The sequence below is a fragment of the Tasmannia lanceolata genome, unplaced genomic scaffold (genome assembly GCF_043159265.1).
Source record: "Tasmannia lanceolata isolate RefF3 unplaced genomic scaffold, GAP_Taslan_0.1 ptg000019l, whole genome shotgun sequence".
NCBI lineage: Eukaryota > Viridiplantae > Streptophyta > Magnoliopsida > Canellales > Winteraceae > Tasmannia > Tasmannia lanceolata.
The window spans coordinates 3,844,797-3,867,535 of record NW_027518696.1 but is presented as its reverse complement, the minus strand read 5'-3'; the positions used below and the strand labels follow the sequence as shown (position 1 = coordinate 3,867,535).

General features: G+C 38.1%; 1 protein-coding gene across 4 annotated transcripts in view; it reads right to left on the bottom strand.

Moving 5' to 3' along the window:
- Positions 1 to 228: 228 nt before the first annotated feature.
- NSH3 (inosine-uridine preferring nucleoside hydrolase family protein) overlaps positions 229 to 22,739 on the bottom strand; it is a 32,065-nt gene continuing 9,554 nt past the window's right edge. For 3 of the 4 annotated variants that reach the window (XM_077363100.1, XM_077363099.1, XM_077363102.1), the window contains 9 exons: positions 17,888 to 18,226; positions 14,737 to 14,913; positions 14,296 to 14,580; positions 13,771 to 13,893; positions 3,903 to 4,100; positions 3,345 to 3,598; positions 1,750 to 1,954; positions 1,195 to 1,497; positions 229 to 620 (listed from right to left, as the gene is read on the bottom strand). In XM_077363100.1, the coding sequence (XP_077219215.1) occupies positions 333 to 620; positions 1,195 to 1,497; positions 1,750 to 1,954; positions 3,345 to 3,598; positions 3,903 to 4,100; positions 13,771 to 13,893; positions 14,296 to 14,580; positions 14,737 to 14,913; positions 17,888 to 18,226 (2,172 nt within the window). In that variant the 3' untranslated portion in view covers positions 229 to 332. The remainder of the gene's footprint in view (positions 621 to 1,194; positions 1,498 to 1,749; positions 1,955 to 3,344; positions 3,599 to 3,902; positions 4,101 to 13,770; positions 13,894 to 14,295; positions 14,581 to 14,736; positions 14,914 to 17,887; positions 18,227 to 22,739) is intronic. The other variant, XM_077363101.1, reaches the window with a different exon arrangement.

Sequence of the window (22,739 nt, the reverse complement as noted above, 5' to 3'; positions counted from 1 at the left end):
TCAGAAAAAACTAAAAATAACCAGGATGGCAAGGATGCTAGATGCAAAACCTAGTCATGTAGATGATGTCACTATAAAAGCCCCTTGTTGATCTTATGATCTAAAGAAAAAATGAAGAACCAGGTACATGATCTGCCATTTGCTCTGATACCAAGTTGAAAGACAGTATGAGAAGAAAAAAAGAAGAGAGAAAGAAAGCAGAAGAAAGAGAAAAAGGAAAACAGTGCGTCCCATGAATCCTTTTCGTATATTATATATTTTATTATAAAATATTGTGGGCAATAATGCCTTCACAACATTATTTTGTGGAAGCAATTTAACCTACAAATGCCTCAATCACATGTACTCCAAATTCTTTCTTGTTCAGAGAAGCTGCCAATCACAGCAGATTGTGTTTTATCACCTAATAAGTTTGTGACCTGATCATAATATGCTTTGGGGTCTAAACTCTCCAATATAGTAACTAATCTTCCATGGTTTTTATCAATCACAATCTGCCCATCTTCGGATATGTCACCAGTAACCAAGACAGTAATAGGCTTGATTTGTGTGGATGGATTTAGAAGCTGATGATCACCACCCAAGAGTACCGCACCAAGTATTTCTCCCAAGAATGTATCCTGCATTTGGATAAACAGTAAATGTGACAGCTACTAACAAAAGAAACCAAACAAACCAAGAAAGAAGCCACCGCAGAACATCCTGTTGCACTGCATGCAGGTGCAATTGTGGAACACTAACATGCAATGGATGCTTCAGATATAATCATGGTTTTAAATTTCGCCTCCGGATTTCGGTTGGGACAGAAATTTTGAAATTTCAGATTTCTGCATAGATTTCGACCGAAATTGAATCATTTCAGCCAAAATTTTTAAAATTTCGGCCAAAATGACCGAAATTAAAAAAAATAAAAAATAAAACAATCGGTTTCAGTCCCTACCGAAACCGAAATTTGAATCCTTGGATATTGTTAGAATAAGCTTATGTAGCCTAAGGGCATTATAGTCTTTTCATATTCTTTTCATATTATATATGTGTGTTAGGGCAAGTAGGCTAACACACAACATTTCATTCTCAAATCTCTCTGTTAACATGGTATCAAAGCCCTAGGGTTTCTCGATGCCCTAGGGACCTCCATTGAAGGCCTCTTGTCTTCCATTGGATATAATTAGGCCATGAGATGTATATACTTACCATGTGGTGGTATGCTTGGTGCTTTTGTTGTAAATGGTACATCCTTGACAGCAAATGACGGGCAAACAAGGCTTCAGGTGTCCTATTTGTCAGACGCAACCTCTTTAGAATCTCATCAAATGAACTAAATCTGCGTTGGATGCTAAGGGGAATGAGTGTGATATCAAGTTCTGAGTCCATGACTGTCTTAGCAGCTAAAGGATCCAGAAACATGTTGAACTCGGAATTCTTGTTTGAAGGAATGGAGAAAACATTTCCTTCACTGATACCATCAATCATATGCCCCCCAACTATATACACATCCTGCAAAAGAAAGTAAAACCAAGAGGAAGTGATGTTATTTGGAAAGCATAATGGTGAGTCCAATAATGTAATGAAAAAGATGAATATAAATTGTGATTTGACAAAATTCATATCGAAACTTATAGTTCAATTACTTCTTTCAAGTTTCAACCATCATAACCTCGTCCCTACAAAGGTCAAAAATCCAATTCCCAACCATCATAACCTCTTCCCTACAAAGTTTGGACTACAAGATGAGAAAAAGTAACTGACCTGAATTACAGAGCTTGCATTCTTCTCTGAAAGAATTATGTTGGCTAAATTAGTTAGTGGTCCATTTGTCAATATAGTAATCTTATCTCCTGGATCCATCGCCCTTGAAATAGACTGCCAAACTTCTAATGCTAGTGGTTGTCTAAGTTCAGGGTGATCAGTATCTCTTGGAGCTCCATATTTCACAGAGTTTTCAGCTGTATACCTGAAATATGATCCCGTTAAATAATCCAATCATAACCCGTATTTCAACTAGAACGACACCTAGAAATCAAGTGCATTATTATGCTATAAGTATACATTGCACCAGCATGAACCAAACAATAAAGATAACAGATGCATTGATCTAAGAAGACAGAGATGGGCCATCATATTCGCAAAAGAAAATTTTAAATATGACTGGCATGCATGGTAGATTTTTAGTTTGCATATTTTGTAATTTAATTATCGTAGGAAGAAAATCTAGAAGGATGAAACCATACTAAGCTAATCATTATGGAGTAGCAACCGAGACATCAAAATTAGAGAATTCTTATGTTTTAATATTAGTAATGGTCCAATCAGATAAGTCTTTTGTAGCGATTTTAGTTAACAAACTTTACCAGTTAACCTACACAAGTCAACTAGTCCCCACAATAGTAAGAGATTCAACCACATTCAAACAAAGCTTCCATTGGATATTAATGTTGCCAGCATATGATAGGAAATAGAAGGTTCTAAAGACTTATCAGAGTGGGCAGAACGAATCAAGCTCCAAAGCTCTAGCATTAGGATGAAGGAAGACATTGATGAGGACATCCAAATAGGATTTTGAGTATACCAGCATAAGCGGAGGCGCCGGTAGCCAGCCATCACCTCCATTTGGATCGGTGATGGATTTCTTAACTTTGATCAAGATGGATCCAAACTCCAGAGCACAGATCGTCCAGAGTTTTAGAGACTGTTAGATTATTAGTTATTTTGTGCTGGGCTATTACTAGGACATCGTTGGGTGTAACTTTTCACTATTGGATCTTTGTGGATAGCCTTCCAGAATAGAATGTACTTAATTAATGTAGGTTGAACCTTTGGATCTTTTGGAAGATATTCTCAAAGGAGGATATCATCAATACGGTTTAAATTTCACACTGGATCATTGGAAGAAGATTTTTCAGAGAAGATCTTGGTCTGTACAATTTTGAACCATTGGATTTTAGACAAGTGTCTCAAGGAAGGATCGTATTCTATCCAATAGATTTTCCATTGAATTTTCATGGAACAATTTTGGAGAATATCCTTCTTAATCTACACATTTATTGGATTTTCAAGGAAGTGACTCTCGGAGATCATCCTCAATTCAACATGAATTTCAAGGAAGTGTCTCTCGGCCTTACATGTTTTTTTAGTGCACAGAACTAAATTTTAGCCCTACTAAACATATGGAGTTATTTTAGTGCGAGGGGCTAAATTACTGTTTGACTCATTGAAATTCACATGAACAAATACACAGGGTCAAAAGAATCACTCCAATTTGACACACACACCCGCACGCGCGTGTGTGTATCCCTTTATAAGGTATGTACAAAGGACATTATAGGAGATGCCACAGTAGCTACCTTCTAGGGCTTCGCGGCAAACTACGAGAGAATCCATAAAGTGAATCAGAGTCAATAAATCCACCAGCACCATGTGGGATAGCTTTTATATATTTGCAGTCCCCAACAGCAGAGAACGATGGATCCGCTTGCCCCAGTGCATATACATTTCCTAGACCAACAGGCAAGTCATCCCGCCCCATCATGTGCAATATATCATAGACAATATCTATTGTCCCAGCATTTGCCCAACCATTGCCATTTACTAATATTGCCTGGGAATTACTAATGAAGTTAGCAACATAAAATTATTGGATATCATTAGGTATTACATGGAAAAACTGGGTGCTAAAATGGTATCCACTCATATTCAACGAAAAAACACCAATTTATTCCAAAAGAGTAGCTGTGAAAGTTAGAAGCAATATATACTGATCACTCTAACTGCAAAGACTTCATTATTACTCAAATTAGACAAGAACTCGCCTGGTTGAAGCTACTATCTAGTGAAGGTATCCATATATTAGTATGGGTAAACCCATAAAAATTGAAAACAAAGTAGATGGAGTGTCACTCTACCTTGAGGTTAATTATTTCAACTGGTACTTTTAGTAGGTAAAAAAGAGCTATAAAATCTCCTGCACTCATATCCATGTCAAACACAACAGGTTTCCCCAATTTCCGTGTTGAAAAATCAGGCTTGTATACAACTTCTTTGTAACAAGGAAATTGTGTTGTTAAATTAAACCGCCCAGTTTGCTGAGAATGGTTTAGATCCTGCACAGACAATAGAGATAATTTCAAAATTTATTTCATACACAGCATGCAACCATTGCAACCTAAGGAAATAGTTCAAATTAATTGAAAATAAGAATGAGTGTAACAAGAGTTAAAAAAAAAAATTAGATGCATCCCCTTTATTTCCTCAATTAAGAATGAGTGTAACAAGAGTTAAAAGAAAATACTCAGATGCATCCCCTTTATTTCAACAAAGTATTTAAACCTTAACCATTCATATATAATATATGGGAATCCTTCTCGTATGATCCACAGTGGGAAACAATTTGGTTCTACATAGTACCGAAGTATTCAGATGTAAACATCAACAGTGTTATCAAAATTGCTAGGGCTGGTGACGCAATCAGAACTACTATGAATAAAACTTGAAGTCACAGAAGAGAGAAGACTAAAGTTAATTACCTATAAAATTTCTATTGATCTGCTTTGGCACTGGACCTGGGGTGTCTATTTATAACAATGTAGAATCTTGTCACTAACCTTCTGGCATCAGGGACACCTGCCCAATCAGCATCCGAGTAGCTTGCAATTGTGACTTTTTTGTGCTTTCTCTTCCCATAATATGGCCCATAGTTTATTGTTCCTTGGATGTACACTAAAACTATCTTTTCTGCCCACAAATGATCCTCTGTGGGAACATTCAAGTGTAACAAACCTTATTCACTGCATATGTGATAGGTAGTCTTGCGAATGTAAGATACTGAAGGGCACCCACCAAGATCTTGTACATGAATGGATCCTTCATCCTTTCCCGTTAATATTGGGATATTTTCCTATTGCAAACAGCAGGAGTATTGACTGGTTTAAAGTTCATCATGAGAAAATTTTAAGGAGATCTGTTTTGTACTTCTGTTGGCTCATGTTTTAAAGTTGGGTTTGGGGATCTAAGAGAAGTTTGTGGAAGAGAAAAGGGCAAGGTGGATTATTCAAATGTGTTTTGCAAGGTGTCCGAAGGAATGATCTTTTTATGTTGGACGGGGTACGAAGGGGTGGGAACAGTGATGTTGGATCGATATGAGTGCTCAAAGGTTGGAAGTTTTGGTTGATTGACTGATTGAGATTTGGGATTTCAAATAGTTTTTATCTATGTTGCATGGATTCCTAGGAATGGACAAAGTACCCATGTCCGACACGTGTCAAACTCCGACACTTATGGGTTTAGTGCGGCAATTATAGAACTATTTTATCTATTTTTTTATAAACACTGCTAACATAAAATTATAGCTCCTATAAGTTGTATTTTATCCATCATTATAGTAAGCTTTTTATTTACAAATAAAGCATTATATTTACTAAGGCTATTCAAATTCTCAACGCATTACTTGATTAAATATTTAGAATTGATTAAAATATAGTATTGAATCGACGAATCATTTTTCTTGGGGTTTTCTGAATCCGACAATTGGTAATCGTGTCCGGTTCCGACACTTGTGCCCATGCCAGATTCGGACACTCGCACCCATACCTATGCCAAGTAGTTTTCGATGGGTTTTGGGTTTTCAAATTGATGAAAAGGGATTTTGGGTTATCATGTCGGTCGAATGGATCAAAGAGAGATTAAGATGAGACTTCTAATTGGTTAAGATGGAAGAACGAGATTAGAAAGGAAGAGTAGTAGTTATTAGGCTATGGTGAGAGATTAGATTAGGATTTTCAAATAGAAGAGGCCAGAAGACACAATCATATCTGGAATGAGGATGGAGGAATCAGATCTGGCATTAATGTAGCATAACTTAGACGCAGATTTGGAATGAACCATCTTCTATCAAATCTGATCCTAACTAACTCTGATATCATGCAGAAATTTCAAAACAAAAAGCAAGCTTTAACAGTATAGGATGACCCCCTTCCTCTCACGACAAAAAAAAAAGAAACTCTCTGCCATCTAGCTTCACAAGTAGTGTGCCTGTCACTCGCCACAAGCAATCAGACTTTATTTGCAGGAATCGGCTAGCAACTTGGGTGAATAACGAGCCTCAACACAATGGGCACGGGCGCCAATGAATTGTTGGTAACAGAATGAGTGATGGTTATTGTGTGACCGACTTAAGATTACTGTAGACAACGGATATCTCGGCTCTCGCATTTATGAAGATGGGGTTGGGCCTATAGATCAATTGATCAAGGCTTTGTACCTCAACCTTGAGGACATAGGTTCAATCCTAGCTAACCTACCAAAAAAAAAGACAAAAGGAGATATAGGATGGCCATAACAATTTGTTTGGCTTGTCATTGATTTAACTGCTGATTCAAAAACATTGCAGAATATATATATATATACACACACACATACATACTAGTATTGGAGACCCATGCTATGCATGGGTGTCAAATAATGGCCCTCATCAACATCAAAACAGATGTAAAATAATGGGCACATTTCTATGCATGGGCTTGGGTAGAGATTGGGGACCCAGTCCTATGAAAACATAATGAAAAATGATGGGCCCCACTCGATGCATCAATTGGTGAGAGATGGTGGGCGAACAACCCATAGGTGTAATGGTGGGAGAAATCCTTTTAACTTTGATATTTCCACCCTTTCAAGAAGGAGAATAGGTCCTTTTTTTTTATGGGTAAATCGGTCATTTTTGACCTGGGAACAATAAGCACTCTCCTTACAATCCTTTTAACCTTGATATTTCCACCTTTCAAGAACGCAAATCAGTCATTTTCTGACCTGGGAACAGTAAACACTCTCCATACCATGATAGGTCATTACATTTCCCAAAAAGCTCTTAGAAGCTATTTGAAAAAGAAAAGATAACCTAGGTCCATGCAATTATAAGGTCAGTTTTTCCACACCGTTGCATTTGTCCTTTCACCAACTGCTTTTTCACCCTGAAACCACCAAACTCCCGCATGTTGGACATGTAGACCCATAGGTGCGCCAGCTCTCTTGCTATTCCCCTCTTAAACCCACGTCCCAACCTTCTCTCTTCTTCAATTGGATATGCATTCCAAATCAGTACACTGACCGGCTATAGGGGTTTTTTTATTGATATATTTTTTTTTTGAAATAGTAATATATTGAATAAAGGAACCGAGATGGTCCACAAAAGATACAAAGAAGAAAGACAGAGAACTAAAACAAAAAATACAATTATGGTGGGAGATGATCAAACCACTCCAAGCTCGACCTGCTAACCCCAGATTTGGCTAGGGAGTCCGCTTCACCGTTCGCAGATCTTCTAACATGCACAAAAGATATGGCAGATCCAGACACCCAATCTAAAATGTCCTCGATAAAGCTGAGAAATCTCCAAGGAGGGGGGGCGAATCCCGAAAGCCACTTTATGACATTGGAAGAGTCTCCTTCCACAATTACCTTATCCAAAATACTTTTATTTAGATGCAAAATACCCGAATAAGCAGCTCTTACTTCCGCCTCATTTGAGTCACTTGTACCATTAGGGCCGAAGAATGCCCATAGCCCCATACCACCACTCCTCCTTCATTCCGAAGAAGGCCTCCAACTCCCGACGGACCCGGGTACCCAAAACATGCACCATCAAAGTTTAATTTGAAGAAATCATTTGGTAAAATACCCGAATAAGCAGCTCTTACTTCTGCCTCATTTGAGTCACTTGTACCATTAGGGCCGGAGAATGCCCATACCACCACTCCTCCTTCATTCCGAAGAAGGCCTCCAACTCCCAACGGACCCGGGTTCCCAAAACAAGCACCATCAAAGTTTAATTTGAAGAAATCATTTGGTGGCGGAGTCCATTTCCGAATCACTTTAGTTCTAATTGCCGCTTCATTGCAGATTATTTGCCACCCCTCCCAAATGGGTCATAGGCTGACACAGATCTAAACATTGGAATACTCCTCGCCCACAGAATAGATAACGCAACAATTCTCAAATAAACCCCATAGGATGATTTGACATTCCCTTCAAAAACTCTCTCGTCTCTTTCTTTCCATATAGACCACCACTTAGCCAAACGACAAATCCTCCATAGCATCTTCCCCTTCTTCTTCCAAGGCAAAAAGTCCCAACATACAATCAATTGTGAAATTGTTCTCGGGAAAACCCATTGGATGCCAAATCTCACTAATATCAGCCCCCTAATTTCTCTTGCTACCCTACAATGCATAAAAATATGATCTATGGATCCTCCATCCTCCAGACATAGAGGTCAATGGTCCACTAACCACATACCTATTTTTCTCAGGAACTCAATAGTCTGGATTCGGCCAAACTGACAGACCAACCAAAGAAACATACTCTTGGAGGGTAGTGAAATGACCAAACCTTAGCCGATATGGGCTTCTAATCTCCCAAAACAAGCCGATCATAAAAGGATTTAACCGAAAAGAAACCCGACGAATTCCAAATCTAGATTCGTTTATCATGTCCGGACCTCTTTATATAGCACCCTTCAATTAGATCGAATAATTGCGAAAGGGAAGCTAGTTCCCTATCGAGCACCACACCACCTTCTGATCAACTCTTTCAAAACACTCACACACAAGAACTTCCTTCTCTGCTGCTTCGAGCAATAAATCTGGAAATAAGAGACCCAAAGGCTCCTTGGAACACCACGCGTCAAGCCAAAATCTGATCCGCTGGCCTGAATACACTTTAAAACAGCAACCCTTTCGGAATTCATGACTCATTCCTAGAATATCCCGCCAAGTCGTTAATCCCCTCTTCTCATAATAATCACCTGATTCCCACTTTCCTGAAAGAAAGCCATACTTACTTCCAATAACCCTCACCCACAAAGCAGAATTCTCCTCTCCAAATCCCCAAAGCCATTTACTCATGAGGGCATAATTGAACCCCTTAATTCTTCTAATACCCAACCCTCCATTCTTTAATGGAAGACACACCTTTTCCCATTTGACCAATGGAATTCCACTCTTGACACTTGCTCCTCCCCAAAGGAATCTACGTTGAATTTTCTCAATCCGCAATGCTACGCTTACAGGGCACTTGAATAAAGAAAGGAAGTACACCGGAATATTAGCAAGCACCGACTTTATCAAAGTCAATCTCCCCCCTTTTGAAACTAAATTTCTCTTCTAGGTTTCCAATCTTTTCTCTATTCTTTCCACAATTGGTTCCCAAAGAGTTTTACTCGGTCTGCCCACTCCCAACGGTAATCCAAGATAAGATGAAGGAAGCTCGTCAACCTTGCAACCCAAAATTTCAGCACAGATACTCATTTCCGATGGAGGGATATTTATAGCAAACATCCTCGATTTCAAAAAGTTTGATCGCTGCCCAGTTATCAACTGATAGCATCTTAGAATCGCCTTTAGATTTAATAATTTAATTTTATCCGGCACACAAAATAGAAGAGTATCATCTGCAAATTGCAAAATCGACACTTCCACTTTATCCTTCCCAATTGCAAAACCTTCAATCAATCCCTTCTCACTGCCTTTCTCCATCAACTTACTTAGAGTTTCCGCGACTATGACGAAAAGAAAAGGAGATAGGGGGTCTCCTTGCCTTAATCCCCTTGAAGATTTGAAAAAACCTTTTGATGAACCGTTTACCAAAATAGAAAACCAAGCCGAAGACATGCACCTTCTTATCCACCCTCTTCATTTGCTTACGAAGCCCATTCTCCCAAGAAGATAGTCCAAGCAGTCCCATTCAACTCGATCATAAGCCTTCTCCATATCCAACTTGCATACCACCCCTTTTCCACCATTTCTCAGATAATAATCAATGGAGTCATTAGCAATAAGCGAGCAATCCAGAATTTGCCTATTGCTAACGAAGGCACTTTGGCTATCAGAAACAAAGCTAGGGAGGACCAATTTTAAGCGACCAGCCAACACTTTAGCTAGAACTTTATATAAGCACCCCACCAAGCTAATAGGCCGAAACTCCGAGACTTTCGATGCTCCCTGCACTTTGGGTATCAGAGCAATGAATGTAGCTCTCGTTCCTCTATCAAGATGAATCCCTTCATGAAATTCCTTGAAGAATCTGAGAATGTCACTATTGACATAGGACCAGCAAGACTGAAAAAAGGCTAGACAGAAGCCATCTGGCCCGGGAGCCTTGTCTCTATCCATAGAGAACAAAGCTTTTTTAACCTCTTCCTCTTCGAAAGGCCTTTCCAACTTCGAACTTTTATTGATGCTTTTGTTTTATGGAGGAATTTGGGTTGCAGATAATACATTGCAACATGGTCACTCCGGCCTCTATGCGTTGAAAAAAACAGCATTTCAGCTTTGTCATCCATCTTCTTCACCTTGAAACCGTGCGACCACTCTCCTTGTTGCTTCCACTCTATTTTCGCATATCATTATGAAAAATAAATAAATGGGACCATGCATGATTCTGGGTTGATGCAACGACAACAAAAAAAAGGGAGAGAGAGAGAGATGGCGAACTTACCCCCTTCTTGTCTTGGGTTTTCGAGTTGAGAGGGACGCAAAATGGACGGGAACAACGTCAATACACTATGTCTGCGAGGCTGAGAAGAAGAAATGGGATAGATTCAAAAGAGAATATAACGCATATATGAAGGTAGGCGTAATTTCCTGAAATCTCAATCAAAAGGGAGTTAGGGCAAGGAGCGGCAGAGAGATATCCTCTGCAATTTTTTCTCCCAAAAATCGCATTTTGAGAGAGAGAAGCCAACTATGAAATCTTGTGCGCATTTTTCTACCCCGCAACAGGCATGTTTTTGTTGGATTGACGACTCACCTGCTGGTCAAGTAATTTTATTGGATGGGATTTTGTTCTGGGCGCGCAAGGGCAAAATCAAATTTGGGCGCAGAATCATAAATTTTAAAAAATAGCAGCAATGAGATGGGATTTCAATCATAAGGGCAAATTTTGTGAGAAATTTAATTTTTAAGGGGAGGGAAACCCAAATTAAAGCAGAATTTATAGGGAGAAAAAACTCTCCCAAAAATTTTCCTCGAAAAGACGAATGACATTTTGGAATCCTACAGGCTTAGTGTGTGTTTGTCTATATATATATATATATATGAGAGAGAGAGAGAGAGAGAGAGAGAGAGAGAGAGAATAGAGTTGCTGCGGTCGAGCACAGAAACAGGGTGGTGGGGCCATTGGGGGGGTGATCCTAACCATTCATTTGGAAGGCCCCATCATGGATGGGGGGCCTACCAAAAATCAGCTCCATTGGATCACCAATGGGTGTTCATTTGTGGGGCCAAAAATGGACAGATACTGTTTGTCCACAAATCTGTCCATTTTTTGCCCCACAAATGGACACCCTAAGGTGATCCAATGGAGCTGATTTTTGGTGGACACCCTACCCATGAAAGGGCCCATCAAATGAATGCTTTGGATCCCACCCAAAATGTGGCCCCACCCTGTTTATGTGCTGCGCTCGGGCGTAGCAACTCTATTCTCATATATATATATATATATATATATATATATATATATATATATATATATATATATATATATATATGAGGAAAATGATTGTGAGCTTGAAGCTCATATAGCTTATATGAGCTTGAAGGCCCAAACACATGGGTCCCACATTTTTTGTGATGATCCAAATCATTCATTTGCAAGGCCCCATCATAGATAGGGTGTGTGCCAAAAATCAGATTCATTGGATAATCCTAATCCTTCCAAAAGCGGAGGGAAGAAATGGGCAGATTTGTGGCAAACGGTGTCTGTCCATTTTGCCCTCCACATTTGGATGGGTTAGGATGATCCTATGAAGCTGATTTTTTGTACACATCCTATCTATGTAAGGGCCTTTCAAATGAATGCTTTGGATCATCCTAACAATGTGGGCCCACATGTGTTTGAGCCCTCAAGCTCATATAAGCTATATGAGCTTCAAGCTCACAATCATTTTCCTCTATATATATATATATCAACAATATGTACAATTACTATAATGCTCTAGGTCACTAATAATGTTCAATGTAATAATTATATCATGTGGTAAATTTTCTCTGAAGAAGATTAGCATGAAGTTGAATGCAACAGATATGATGACTAAGCCAGCCCTTGTGGAAATTTTCAAGCCATTCTTGGATTTGATCAAATTTCAGAATGTTTGGACACGTTGACACCGCAGTGGGTTGTTTTGGTGAAATTTTCTGTGAGCATATCCAACGTAGACTTTGGATGCTCCAGTGAGAAGAAGTGACTCATGCCAAGTTGATGGAGTAAAAAGAGGTAGGGGCAGACCAAAAACAACTTGCTTAGCAACAGTGAGGAAATACTTGACAGCTAGGAACATAACAGAGAACATGACCTTGGATAGGAGAGAATGGAAGAAAATGATCCATGTAGACGAACCCAACTAGTGTTAGGATTAGACTAAGTCAATTTGAGCCGGGCAGATTCTTTCACCTTCTTCATGAAAATTTTCTAAAGGATTCATTAGCCAACCCCAACTAGCTTGGGATAAAGGCTTAGTTGAGTTGAGTTGAGTTGAGTTGAGAATCTCTATGGAAGCCTAGCAGAATTCAAGCCAAGGTAAAGATGGTTTGAGTGTTCGAATTAGTTAGTTGAGTTTTACTACGAATTCGATTTCCATGGCATAGTAGGAAATATGAGAATATGCCAAAAAATATTATAAAAAAGGGATTTTTGGAAAGAGAAAAGAGAGGTTTTTTGAGAGTTTGTGAGGTGAGACTGAGACAGAGAGAGGGGGGGGGGGGGGGGGGAGGAAAGGCCTCATGAAAACAAGAGCCTGCAACTTTTGCAAGTGAGAGGTGTGTTTCTTCTTAGTTTCTCCCTTTGTCTTTTAGGATTTGAATTTGTACTCTCTTTTTTTCTTTGCACACGTCAATGACTTACTCTGTGAAAGCTTCACAGAATCCAAGCCAAGGTGGAGATTGTTTTAATTTCTTTGATTAGGTATGTTAAGAGTTTTAATATGACTTGGATTTCCAAGTCATCGTAGTTGACGTGAGAAGACCACCCAAAAAGCCCTCATAAAAAAGTGGTCTGAAAAGAAAAAAAAAAGAGATTTTTTTTTTCTTTTTGGAGAGAGAGAGGGAGAGGAAGGGGTCTCATGAGTACAAGAGCCCAAGGCTTTTGCAAGTGAGAGAAGGTGTGTTTTCTCCTTAGTTTCTCCTTTTGTCTCTTGAGGTTTGAAATCTCTTGTAATTAATTTTTCCTTAAACATATGTGAACTTTCTGATCACTTCGCCTATGGACATCGTCACACATCGTGACGAACCACATACGTCACATTTCTCTTGTAATCTTTCATCATCTTTCCATCATAGATAATCCTGGGTGTTTGCACAAAAACATATCCACGTTCTCAAAAGCCCAAACATATCAAAGGTAGGTTAATTTTCTACGAACCTTTGATGCAAGCATCCTTCCATAAGTGTTTCATTCAAGTGCTTAAACATAGATATATCCTTGTATGGAGAGTTCCAGATTCAGAACCCATAGAGAACACAATTTTACCATAGGATGCAACACACCCTGCTAACCTAGCTTGAGAAATGAATATTGTCTTCTAATTAATTAATTCAATGCAATTATCAATTATCCTCAATTATCCAGGATGATATAAAAGGAAACCTCGCCTCTGTAACAAGAAGTATAGAAAGTACCGAACTTCATTCTAATCCAAGCAAAATTGGAACAAATAGCACTTATAAAGGATGTTTCGTGAGCTCCACAATTTGATGTAGGAAAATAAAGACATTTAGAATCACTTACATCCAAAAAGCTTTTGAAAAACTCCCTATCAAGGAGGCTTCCAATATCCCGGTTTGGTTTTGCTTTCGTTGCAACAAGTACCTGAACTGCTTCCGGACCAGTTACCTCCTTTGTGTATCCATCCTATGTGAACCACACCAAATTCATATTGGCACTTGTAAAATTTGAAAAACAATATATACTTTCGAATGAAAGTTCAAAGGGTTCTACACCATAGAAATATATGAAACATAAACTTTTAATGAAGGAAAACTTTTTTTCTGAATTCAACCCCTCAAGCAGTTGTATCCTAAGAATTATTAAGCAAAAGATGTTAACCAAAATAATCACCCTATATGTCCTGATTTTCTAAGCTTAGATACAAATTGCAATACAGTAGGTAGTCATTAGAGAAAATCATCAATGGATGATCTTATATTACGACAGTAAGCTTAAGAATCGTAAGTTAGACAGAAGTTATTATTTAAGTGAGACAGAAATAAGAAAAGATATAAGATGTCAACTATTTCCCCCTAATAAAACTACCTCGCATTTCCCTTTCCCACCTTCCACCAAGCAAAATGGATCTTGAAGCCCCATCTGAACATGACCACTATGTACTCCATCTATCTGTAAATTAAACTTTGGAATCGCACGACCATCCAAAAATGGATTGGAACCATCATATACGCCATAGGGTTTATTTGAGGTGACTATTGTTATGTTTAGATATTCCATCTCAGCAAATTCATTTTCCCCATGATGATTGTGTTCATTACGCATTATTGATACTGCCACACCAGCTGTAAAAGAATCCCACATGAAATAGCTCTGCAAAAAATTGTCTAAAAGTTAATAAAAAGGAATACTTAAATTAAATTATTTAGGAGTTGCAAAAAAAATGCACTAAATATTGAAATGTTAAAAACTTCTATCAAATCATTTACAGAGAACTAAACTGAATATAGAAGCACCCTAAAAAGTTACCGTATAAAACTGGTTATCAAACCAAGTATCACGGGCCATTTTTAAGGATTGGAAGCAGTATTGTGCCTCATATGTGTCCTGACTCTGCTCAAATGCCGTAAAGAACTCCTTAGTTATGGGGATGGTGTTTGTTGCATCAAGTGGAACAAGGGTAACTGGGATGCCTGAATGGAATACCTACAACCAAAGAAATGTCATGCATCCACGAATGTTTACTTTGTCATCCCAAAATGTCATATGGGAACTAGCATCCCACGCTAAGGGAATGAGAAATTTGTCCATGTCAAAATCTATTCAAGGAAAAGCATATGCGGACAATCCAAACTGTCACTATTTTAATGCTTTGCAGGTCATAGTTCAAAATTTAAAAGAGAACATTCAATGTTCAACATCTTACTCACACTCATGCAGCAGATAAAAATATCACATGTTTCTGAAAATCAACCACCAAACTAGCGCCTTTGCTGCACGGGCTCAAATAAAGTAGGTTTCGGTTTCGAAAAAGGCTAAATTTTAAAAAAAGAAAAAGAAAAGGAAAAAAATAAAACCAGAAAATGCAGAATAATACCGCCCAAAAAGGGGGTTTGATAAGATAAACATACCTCTAATTATCTGGCTTTCAATAACTACAATAACAAATTAAAAATCATAAGATCTAATGTTTTTTCCTCATATGGTGAAGCTTTGAAGAGAAAAAACCAATTATCTAGTAATATATTCATGACCCATGAGAGAGGTAATAAGTAGAGAGAAATGTTAGGAAAAGAGACTTTAGGAAGAAACTTTAGGGAGATAGTTGGAAAAGAGGAAATTGCGGAAACATATAGAATTTTAAAAATTATGAAATAATAGACATTTCTTCATTTTTACTATTTTCCTATTTATTATCTCTAGTAACTTTCCCATCCAATTAGGTGTATCTTCGTCGTATGTAAGCTGAATATAGTGTTATCATTCTCCTTGGGTCTTAAAAAGGAAAAAAAGGTGCTAGGAGAAGGTATATCGGCGAGAGAAGCTTAGAGTAATTTCATTACATGTAGAAACAAATGGATATTGAGAGGAGAAGAAGAAGAAACCGCGATTGTATCCCAACCCATTAAATATATTGTGGATTCCATTTGTTGCAGTTGGACTTTTGGAGGTGGGAAAGCAGCTCTTTCACATGCAAATCCATAATTGGAGACTTCAAGGTGTGTCTAGTTTATGACTTTGGATGTTAATGTGGCGAACTTCAAAAGATCCCCTTTCTAAGATCCAAAGTATAAGGAAAAGTTTCAAAAGATCCCCTTTCTAAGGTTAAAAGTATGATGAAGAGTATCTTATGGAAGACCAAATTCAGAAAAACCTTAGTTCATGTATTTATGAATTAGGCTTAGATATGAGTCTGATTTGACCATATTACACACTTCATTGTGTCCTCACTAGCATCGTAATAAACTAATTTTTGAACCATTGAACAGTCAATGCATTCCTCTACATCCGGAACCATGGCCCAAGAGACTCAAACCGTTCTGCTTGCTTCAAACAATCCACTTGCTACTTGTAATCCGATATGGATTTCTATAGAATGTTCTCTTTTATATGAATCAATAACCACTCTAGCTATGATCCCACCTATAGTTTTCTCATTTTCTTTGCATGCACCCACCAATCATACTCATGTAAAACCCCTCTTCTTCTATCTAGAACTAACTACAGCCAAGAGCTTAAAGAAACTCCATTCCAGGGCTATATAACTAAAGAGATAAGGAAGCTGGAAAAGGTTAGAACAAAACCATGGTCATTGCATGTGTAATAAACAGAGTAAACATAGCAATGACTCATCAAGATCTGTGGATTTTGGGACAAAAGTAAGTTTCAGTCGAGAATGTGATAGTGTTATTTCATTTTTATTTTTATTTTTATTTTATTTATTTTTATTTTTTATTTTTATTTTTATTTTTATTTTTTTTGGGTGTGTGTGTGTGTGCAGCCGGGGGATCAATTTCTGAGCGCTTTTAGGGAAAAGACAAGCTAGTCCCAACATCAGTAGCCAAAACCAATGGTACATTATAAGCATATGAATTAAGAGATTAGGAACATTCATAACTATACTCAATTGTCAGTGAGGTGTGGGGGGGTGGGGATGAAGAGTATGGAATAATGGAGAGAAAGAGAGGATGGGCATGTTTAATGATTATAGGCAGAAAATCGTAGAAATGATAGAGGTTTTAGGAGAAAGATTCATGAGAGAGTATTTTTAGACGCAAGAGGGGGGAGGAGAGGTAGATTAGAGGAGGAAAATTTCAACTGTATTTTGGTTCTATTAAAGAAATGTTCAGAGAAAGATTTTCTGGAGAGAATAAGAGATTGAAAGAGAGATTTTAGAAAATGTAAGGAGATAGATTTCAAAGTTTTAATGAAATGTGAGAGATTTTGGAAAAAGGAGACATGAGACTATGAGAAAGATTTTGGAGAGACAGAAATAGATACAGGGAGAGGACATTTAAAGAGTAATTTCAGGAAATGTTTGGAGAGAATTCAACCCGTGAGTGTGATGCTGAAAGAGGAAAGGCATTGTAAGTGAGAGAAATAGGCCCTGTGCGTTAACAAATAAAAAAAATTTGGAGAAAAACTTACAAAAAAAAGAAAGATAAAAAGGAAGGACAGTTGTCAAAGAAATGGTTTGGTGCAAAACCTGACCATCTTTTTTTTTTTTGAGGAATGACCATTCAGCTTAGTATATATAGAATACAATTCATCAATAGAAAATCCTAGAAAGCTTACAAAAGTGTGAAATCAATGTGACATTTGAGGGCTTCTTTCACATTTCCCCTATCCCAAAATTGAGTCAAACAATATGTCCGTTTAAAGAAAATGGTGCACATTGTTATAATAAGTATTTTACTCGATTTCATTGGGTGGGACTATGACACACATACCTATTCAGTTACAGTTCTCCCTGCTCAAATAGTTGAATGTTTTGACATTCATTATTATGCCAGCAGCCTCAGTTTGTTAAAAAGAGTAGGTTAATCGAAAGAAAAGATATAATCTACTTAAAGTCTCATGCTTATCAAATGAACAGTACCATACATAGAAGAAAGAGCAAAATGTGATGTATGTTCACAATTTCCAATTATTAATATACATTACAAGAATAAGTAATCACCTCATATGCAGCAAACGGATCTCCAAAAATATTGAATTCAGCATATGGGTTGCTAGTGTAGGCAGTGAACAAATTCCCAGGATCGCCACATTGTCGAGCCTTGCAAGAGGAAGTGGCATTCTTAGGGCAACAACCTGTTGGATTTTTTGACCTTACCCCACCACCCATGACATAGATATGCTCAATATTTTTCTTCAAATGAGGATTATTCATAAGAAAAATGCCAAAATTTGTATGAGCTCCAATAACAAACACAGTAATAGGACCAGCAGATACTGCATCTATCATGACTTGCTGTGCAGTAGGCTGGAGAAGAGGCGAATATTTTCTGTTCCCCTGCTTTAACAATCAAACGTACTTTCTAGACTTAACAACTTATGATGAACACAAAAAACATAAAATAATGTATATGTTTCTTTATAAAGTCTCAAAACCAATGTTATGCAATCAAAAGTGGTGACTAAAGGTTACAAGGTATGGCATAAGGTCAATCCCAGATTTAACAGCAGAAGAATAATGATATGAGTCCCAAGTTAAAATTCAAAATGCTAGTGCAAAGAGGCAGTTTACCCAAACATACATCTTTTGATAATATGTATCATAAATGAAATAATTCACAATTATATACAATGTAATATATAGAAAAAATATTGGTGCAGCATCCACAACTAATCATTACAGAGCAATTGATGAGATAAATTATAGAAGAGAATAAATGAAAGCACAAACAATCGATTGGCATACCATGAACTAGCCATTGGATAACATAAAAGGTTTTCAACATAAAAATACAATAATTCTAAAAAACCTGAAAACTGTTTTCGATACAACTATTGGAACCATAACCATTGTTCAAAAATGTATTTGTGTGTAACTAGAGTAAGGATGGAGAAAACAATGCAACTTCAACACATCCATGGTATCACATTCTAGGCACCTAGCATATTGATCTTCTAACCAGACCACATCCGGGTTCTGGTAAAAAATATTCCAATCTTTGGTTCATGGTAGAAAATATTTTATGCTCTAAAATATGCTCTGCTTTGTTGCAGCTTGCATGTCCCATGACATCTACCTATTCTGCCACTTTCATATGAATTATTTTCACAAAATAACTAAATATATATAAATAGATAGATATAGTGTATGTGTGCACATTATTATATGGGAAATTCTAAATCCCACCTTGCGTAAATGGTAAGTAATGAAGAGCTGGAAGTTTCAGTCTAGGCTGTCCCACATGTGGGCTGACAAAGTTTCCATGGAGAAGTAGCCAAGGCAAAGAAGCAAGGGAGGCTTTAAATTCCCCTTCACATCATTATTAGACCTTATTATCAGACGTTTATGTCACTTAAGGGTATTATGGCTTTTCATTTAATTACTTAAATGAGTGCATTTTAGTCATTCTGGTTATGAGTAGCTTATTAGGGGTACTTGGGGTACTTTTAGGTCAACCAAAGGCACACAACTTGTCTCCTCTCCTTTATATAACTAAAATTAGCCAAATTATATGTTGAGTTGGGTGTCTTGAATTCAACCCGGTTGGTGTCCTCGGAGAGGTGGATTCAGAGGAGAGGCCTATTATGGGCTTTATTTATGAGTTGATGGAATCAACTAAAAAATTGGGTTTTAACCCTATTTGGAAGAAGATAGATCAGAGATAGACGGAACAGTTACATCTCCCCCTACATGAAGCTAGCTACTACCTACATCAAGAGCTCATACACTTAGATGGCTTCTCCAATGTGGATGAGGTAAAAGATGGTCTATACCAGCATATGGATAGGCTATTGGACAAGGACACTGATGTAGCTAGAAAGACAAATAGGAGAAGAAGAAGAAAGAAGAAGAAGCGGCGACCAACTTTGGCCGTCCGTCAGTTTTGGTACCGACCGCTGATCCGGGCCATCTAGGAGTCCGATCTGAGATCTGCGAAAAGCAGTGTCTTCCACTCGACATGATAGACAGATCAGACGGTTGATTTCAGTTTTCGACACCGATCCTTATGGCTCCACCATTTATTCCATATTTCTATGGTTATGATGAACACCACTATCCCTATAGAGATGTCGGTGATGCGTTTCTAGAATGGATCGAGGCACTTAATGCATATCATCAGTACTATGGTTATAATCATGAAATAACCATTCGTTGTGTCAAGGATTCAGTTTGCAGAGACGACAAGTCCAAATGGCAATTCTTCGTGCTAGAGCGCCATGACATAGGCAAGCCACGATTCCGTCTATGAGAAGAAGTTCGTTATGAATTTAGGAATATTTATGGATATCATTATCAGCAGAGATTGAAACGTGAGCAAGCACTGTATAAACAAAGATTGATGCGTGAAGAAGGCACTCGACAAAAAGAAGCTGCTCGACTTGCACAAGAAGCTGAATTTCAGGCAATCTTGGAAAGGATAGTACGTGACTTAGATGAGAAGAAATTGGTACGCGAACGTGAAGCCACAGCCCACCGCGGATGTGAAGCCGCCGCTCGCCTTGAACGAAATGTCGCAGCCCGTCGTGCTCGAGAGGCCGAAATTGAAGCAGCGAAGGAATTTGCCAACACTATTGACAAGCCAGACACAAATGATGCTATAGGTCCGACAGATGATATTGTGGATGAGATCATTATTGAGGTTGAGCTCATGATTATGTAAGATACTGAGTCCATGATGGCAGATACTGAGTCCGGGATCTCCGATATAGAGTCAGAGAGTCCAGTGATTGCTGAAGCCGACATCGACGAACATGACAGTTCAGAGATTTTCTCAGCACCAGTTGCCAAGCATCTAGAGAGACAGCTTGACACTTTCACAGTCGAGACAGTTATTGTGGCAGAGCCATGTGAGGTTGTTCTTTTGATAGAGTCGATAGAGCACCGTCATGTGTCAGAGGCGAGTGACCTGACTAATGAGCCATTACCTGAGACGAATGCTCGAGAGCATATCGTTGAGCCGGTTGAGCAGATTATTGAGATTTTTGCTGAGACAAAGGAGCTTGTTACGCAGATTGATCAGGAGGATTGTTCGCCTGATATCACTATGCCATAGACGATTCTAGCAGATGACTTTGTTGTTGATTCCATTACGCCAGATGTGATACCCGTGGATGATGACCCTGTTGAGGCTCGTCATGGATTGGTACTGCCCATAGCTGTTATGCTGATCCCACCGATCCAGAAGGAGTACGTAGTCATTTCCCAACTTTATTACTTGTCAGGAGAGGTTCGTGCATTTACGATTCTACATGGGCGATTTCTTCTCTCTCACTCCATCAGCATTTTAAACGCTTCTCACGGTTGTTACGAGCATCGTGTATCAAGAGTGTCGCCGACAGATTACGACTCATACTGCTTGCGTGGGTTGTCTACATATTTGATCCTAGCGGATTAGAACTCGAGGGCGAGTTCTTTTCAAGAGGGCGAGAATGATGCAGATCGTAGGCCAATACGTGGCATATTTGCCTATTCGGATTTCTGGGCATTTATTTTCCATATTATTTAGAATTAGAAAGTTTAGTCTTTTAGGAATTCTTATTTTAGTAGGTTTCTATCTTTTAGGTTGTTAATTGCCTATTTATAGGCTTCTTTACAACTTTATTGTGAACTTTTGATGATTATTGAATAAAGATTGATTGACTTCTCCCCTCTACAGGTTTTTCTCCTTCCTCTATTCTTCTTCTCTTCTCCCCTAATTTCTTCTTCTATTCTTTCCCTATTCTTTGTCTATTCTCCTCTTCCCCTATTCATCTTCTCTTCTATTCCTCTTCTTCTCTTCTTCTCTTCTCCTATTCTTCTTTATCTTCTCTTCTTCTTCTTCTCTCTGAATTCTTCTCTTCTACTTCTAATCTTCTCCTATTCTTCTATTTTCTCTCCTTTCTTCAATTTTCTCCCCTTTCTTCTATTTCCCTTCTCAATCCTACATATTTTATTTCCATGTTTTTAGTTTTACGACTTTTATTTTTCATGGAATTTTATTTCGATTGCCTATATATAGGCCTCATGTATGAAACTTTAATTAAGTTTTTGATGAATAAAGATTGATTGGGTTTCTCCCCTAATTTCTTCCTCTTCTTCTACTCCTCCCCTCTTTCTCCTCTATTCTTTCTCTTCTCTTCTTCCACTCCTTCCCTCTTTCTCCTCTATTCTTCTCTTCTCTTCTTCCACTATTCTTTTTCTTCTCTTCTTCCCCTTTACTGCATCTATTCTTCTCCTTCTCTTCTCTTCTTCTCTCTTTCCCCATCTTTCTTCCATTTCTCTTCCCGGTCCTACATCACTTGTTCTTACTGTTAATGCTAGTTGGTTGGATCTTGGATGAGATTGACATGGTATTTGATGTCACTGCTATTCAGACCATTCCTACAGTTCAGATTATCTGTCACATGTGCCATAACTATCGACTGGGATTGGAAATAGTTCAAGATTGATATTTTAGCCTCAGTTTTAGGCGTCTAAGAGGAGAAAGAGTTCTATTCAGAGTGAGTATAGTTTCATATTTTAAGTTTGTCATATATATAATCTACTTGTACATTTGATTTATAATAAGTAATAATTTAGAACATTAATGCAGGTAAAAGGTACAATACACCCTCATCATATGCAAATAGATGAGTATGATAATGAGGGAGGTTTAAATGAGGAGGGCATGCACTACGATGATGAAGATGATATTGACATTGAGGATGAAGACATAAATTATCATATTTGATAAGTCAGAGTCCTTTTTTTATATTTGTGTCTTCAGTTCTGTTTGTAAGGGAGACCAAGAGGATGCAATGAATATAATATCGGAATAAGAGTTTGTTTAGGGTTTTAGTTTTGGGTTGTGTGTGTGTTGGCATGGTGGCGGGGG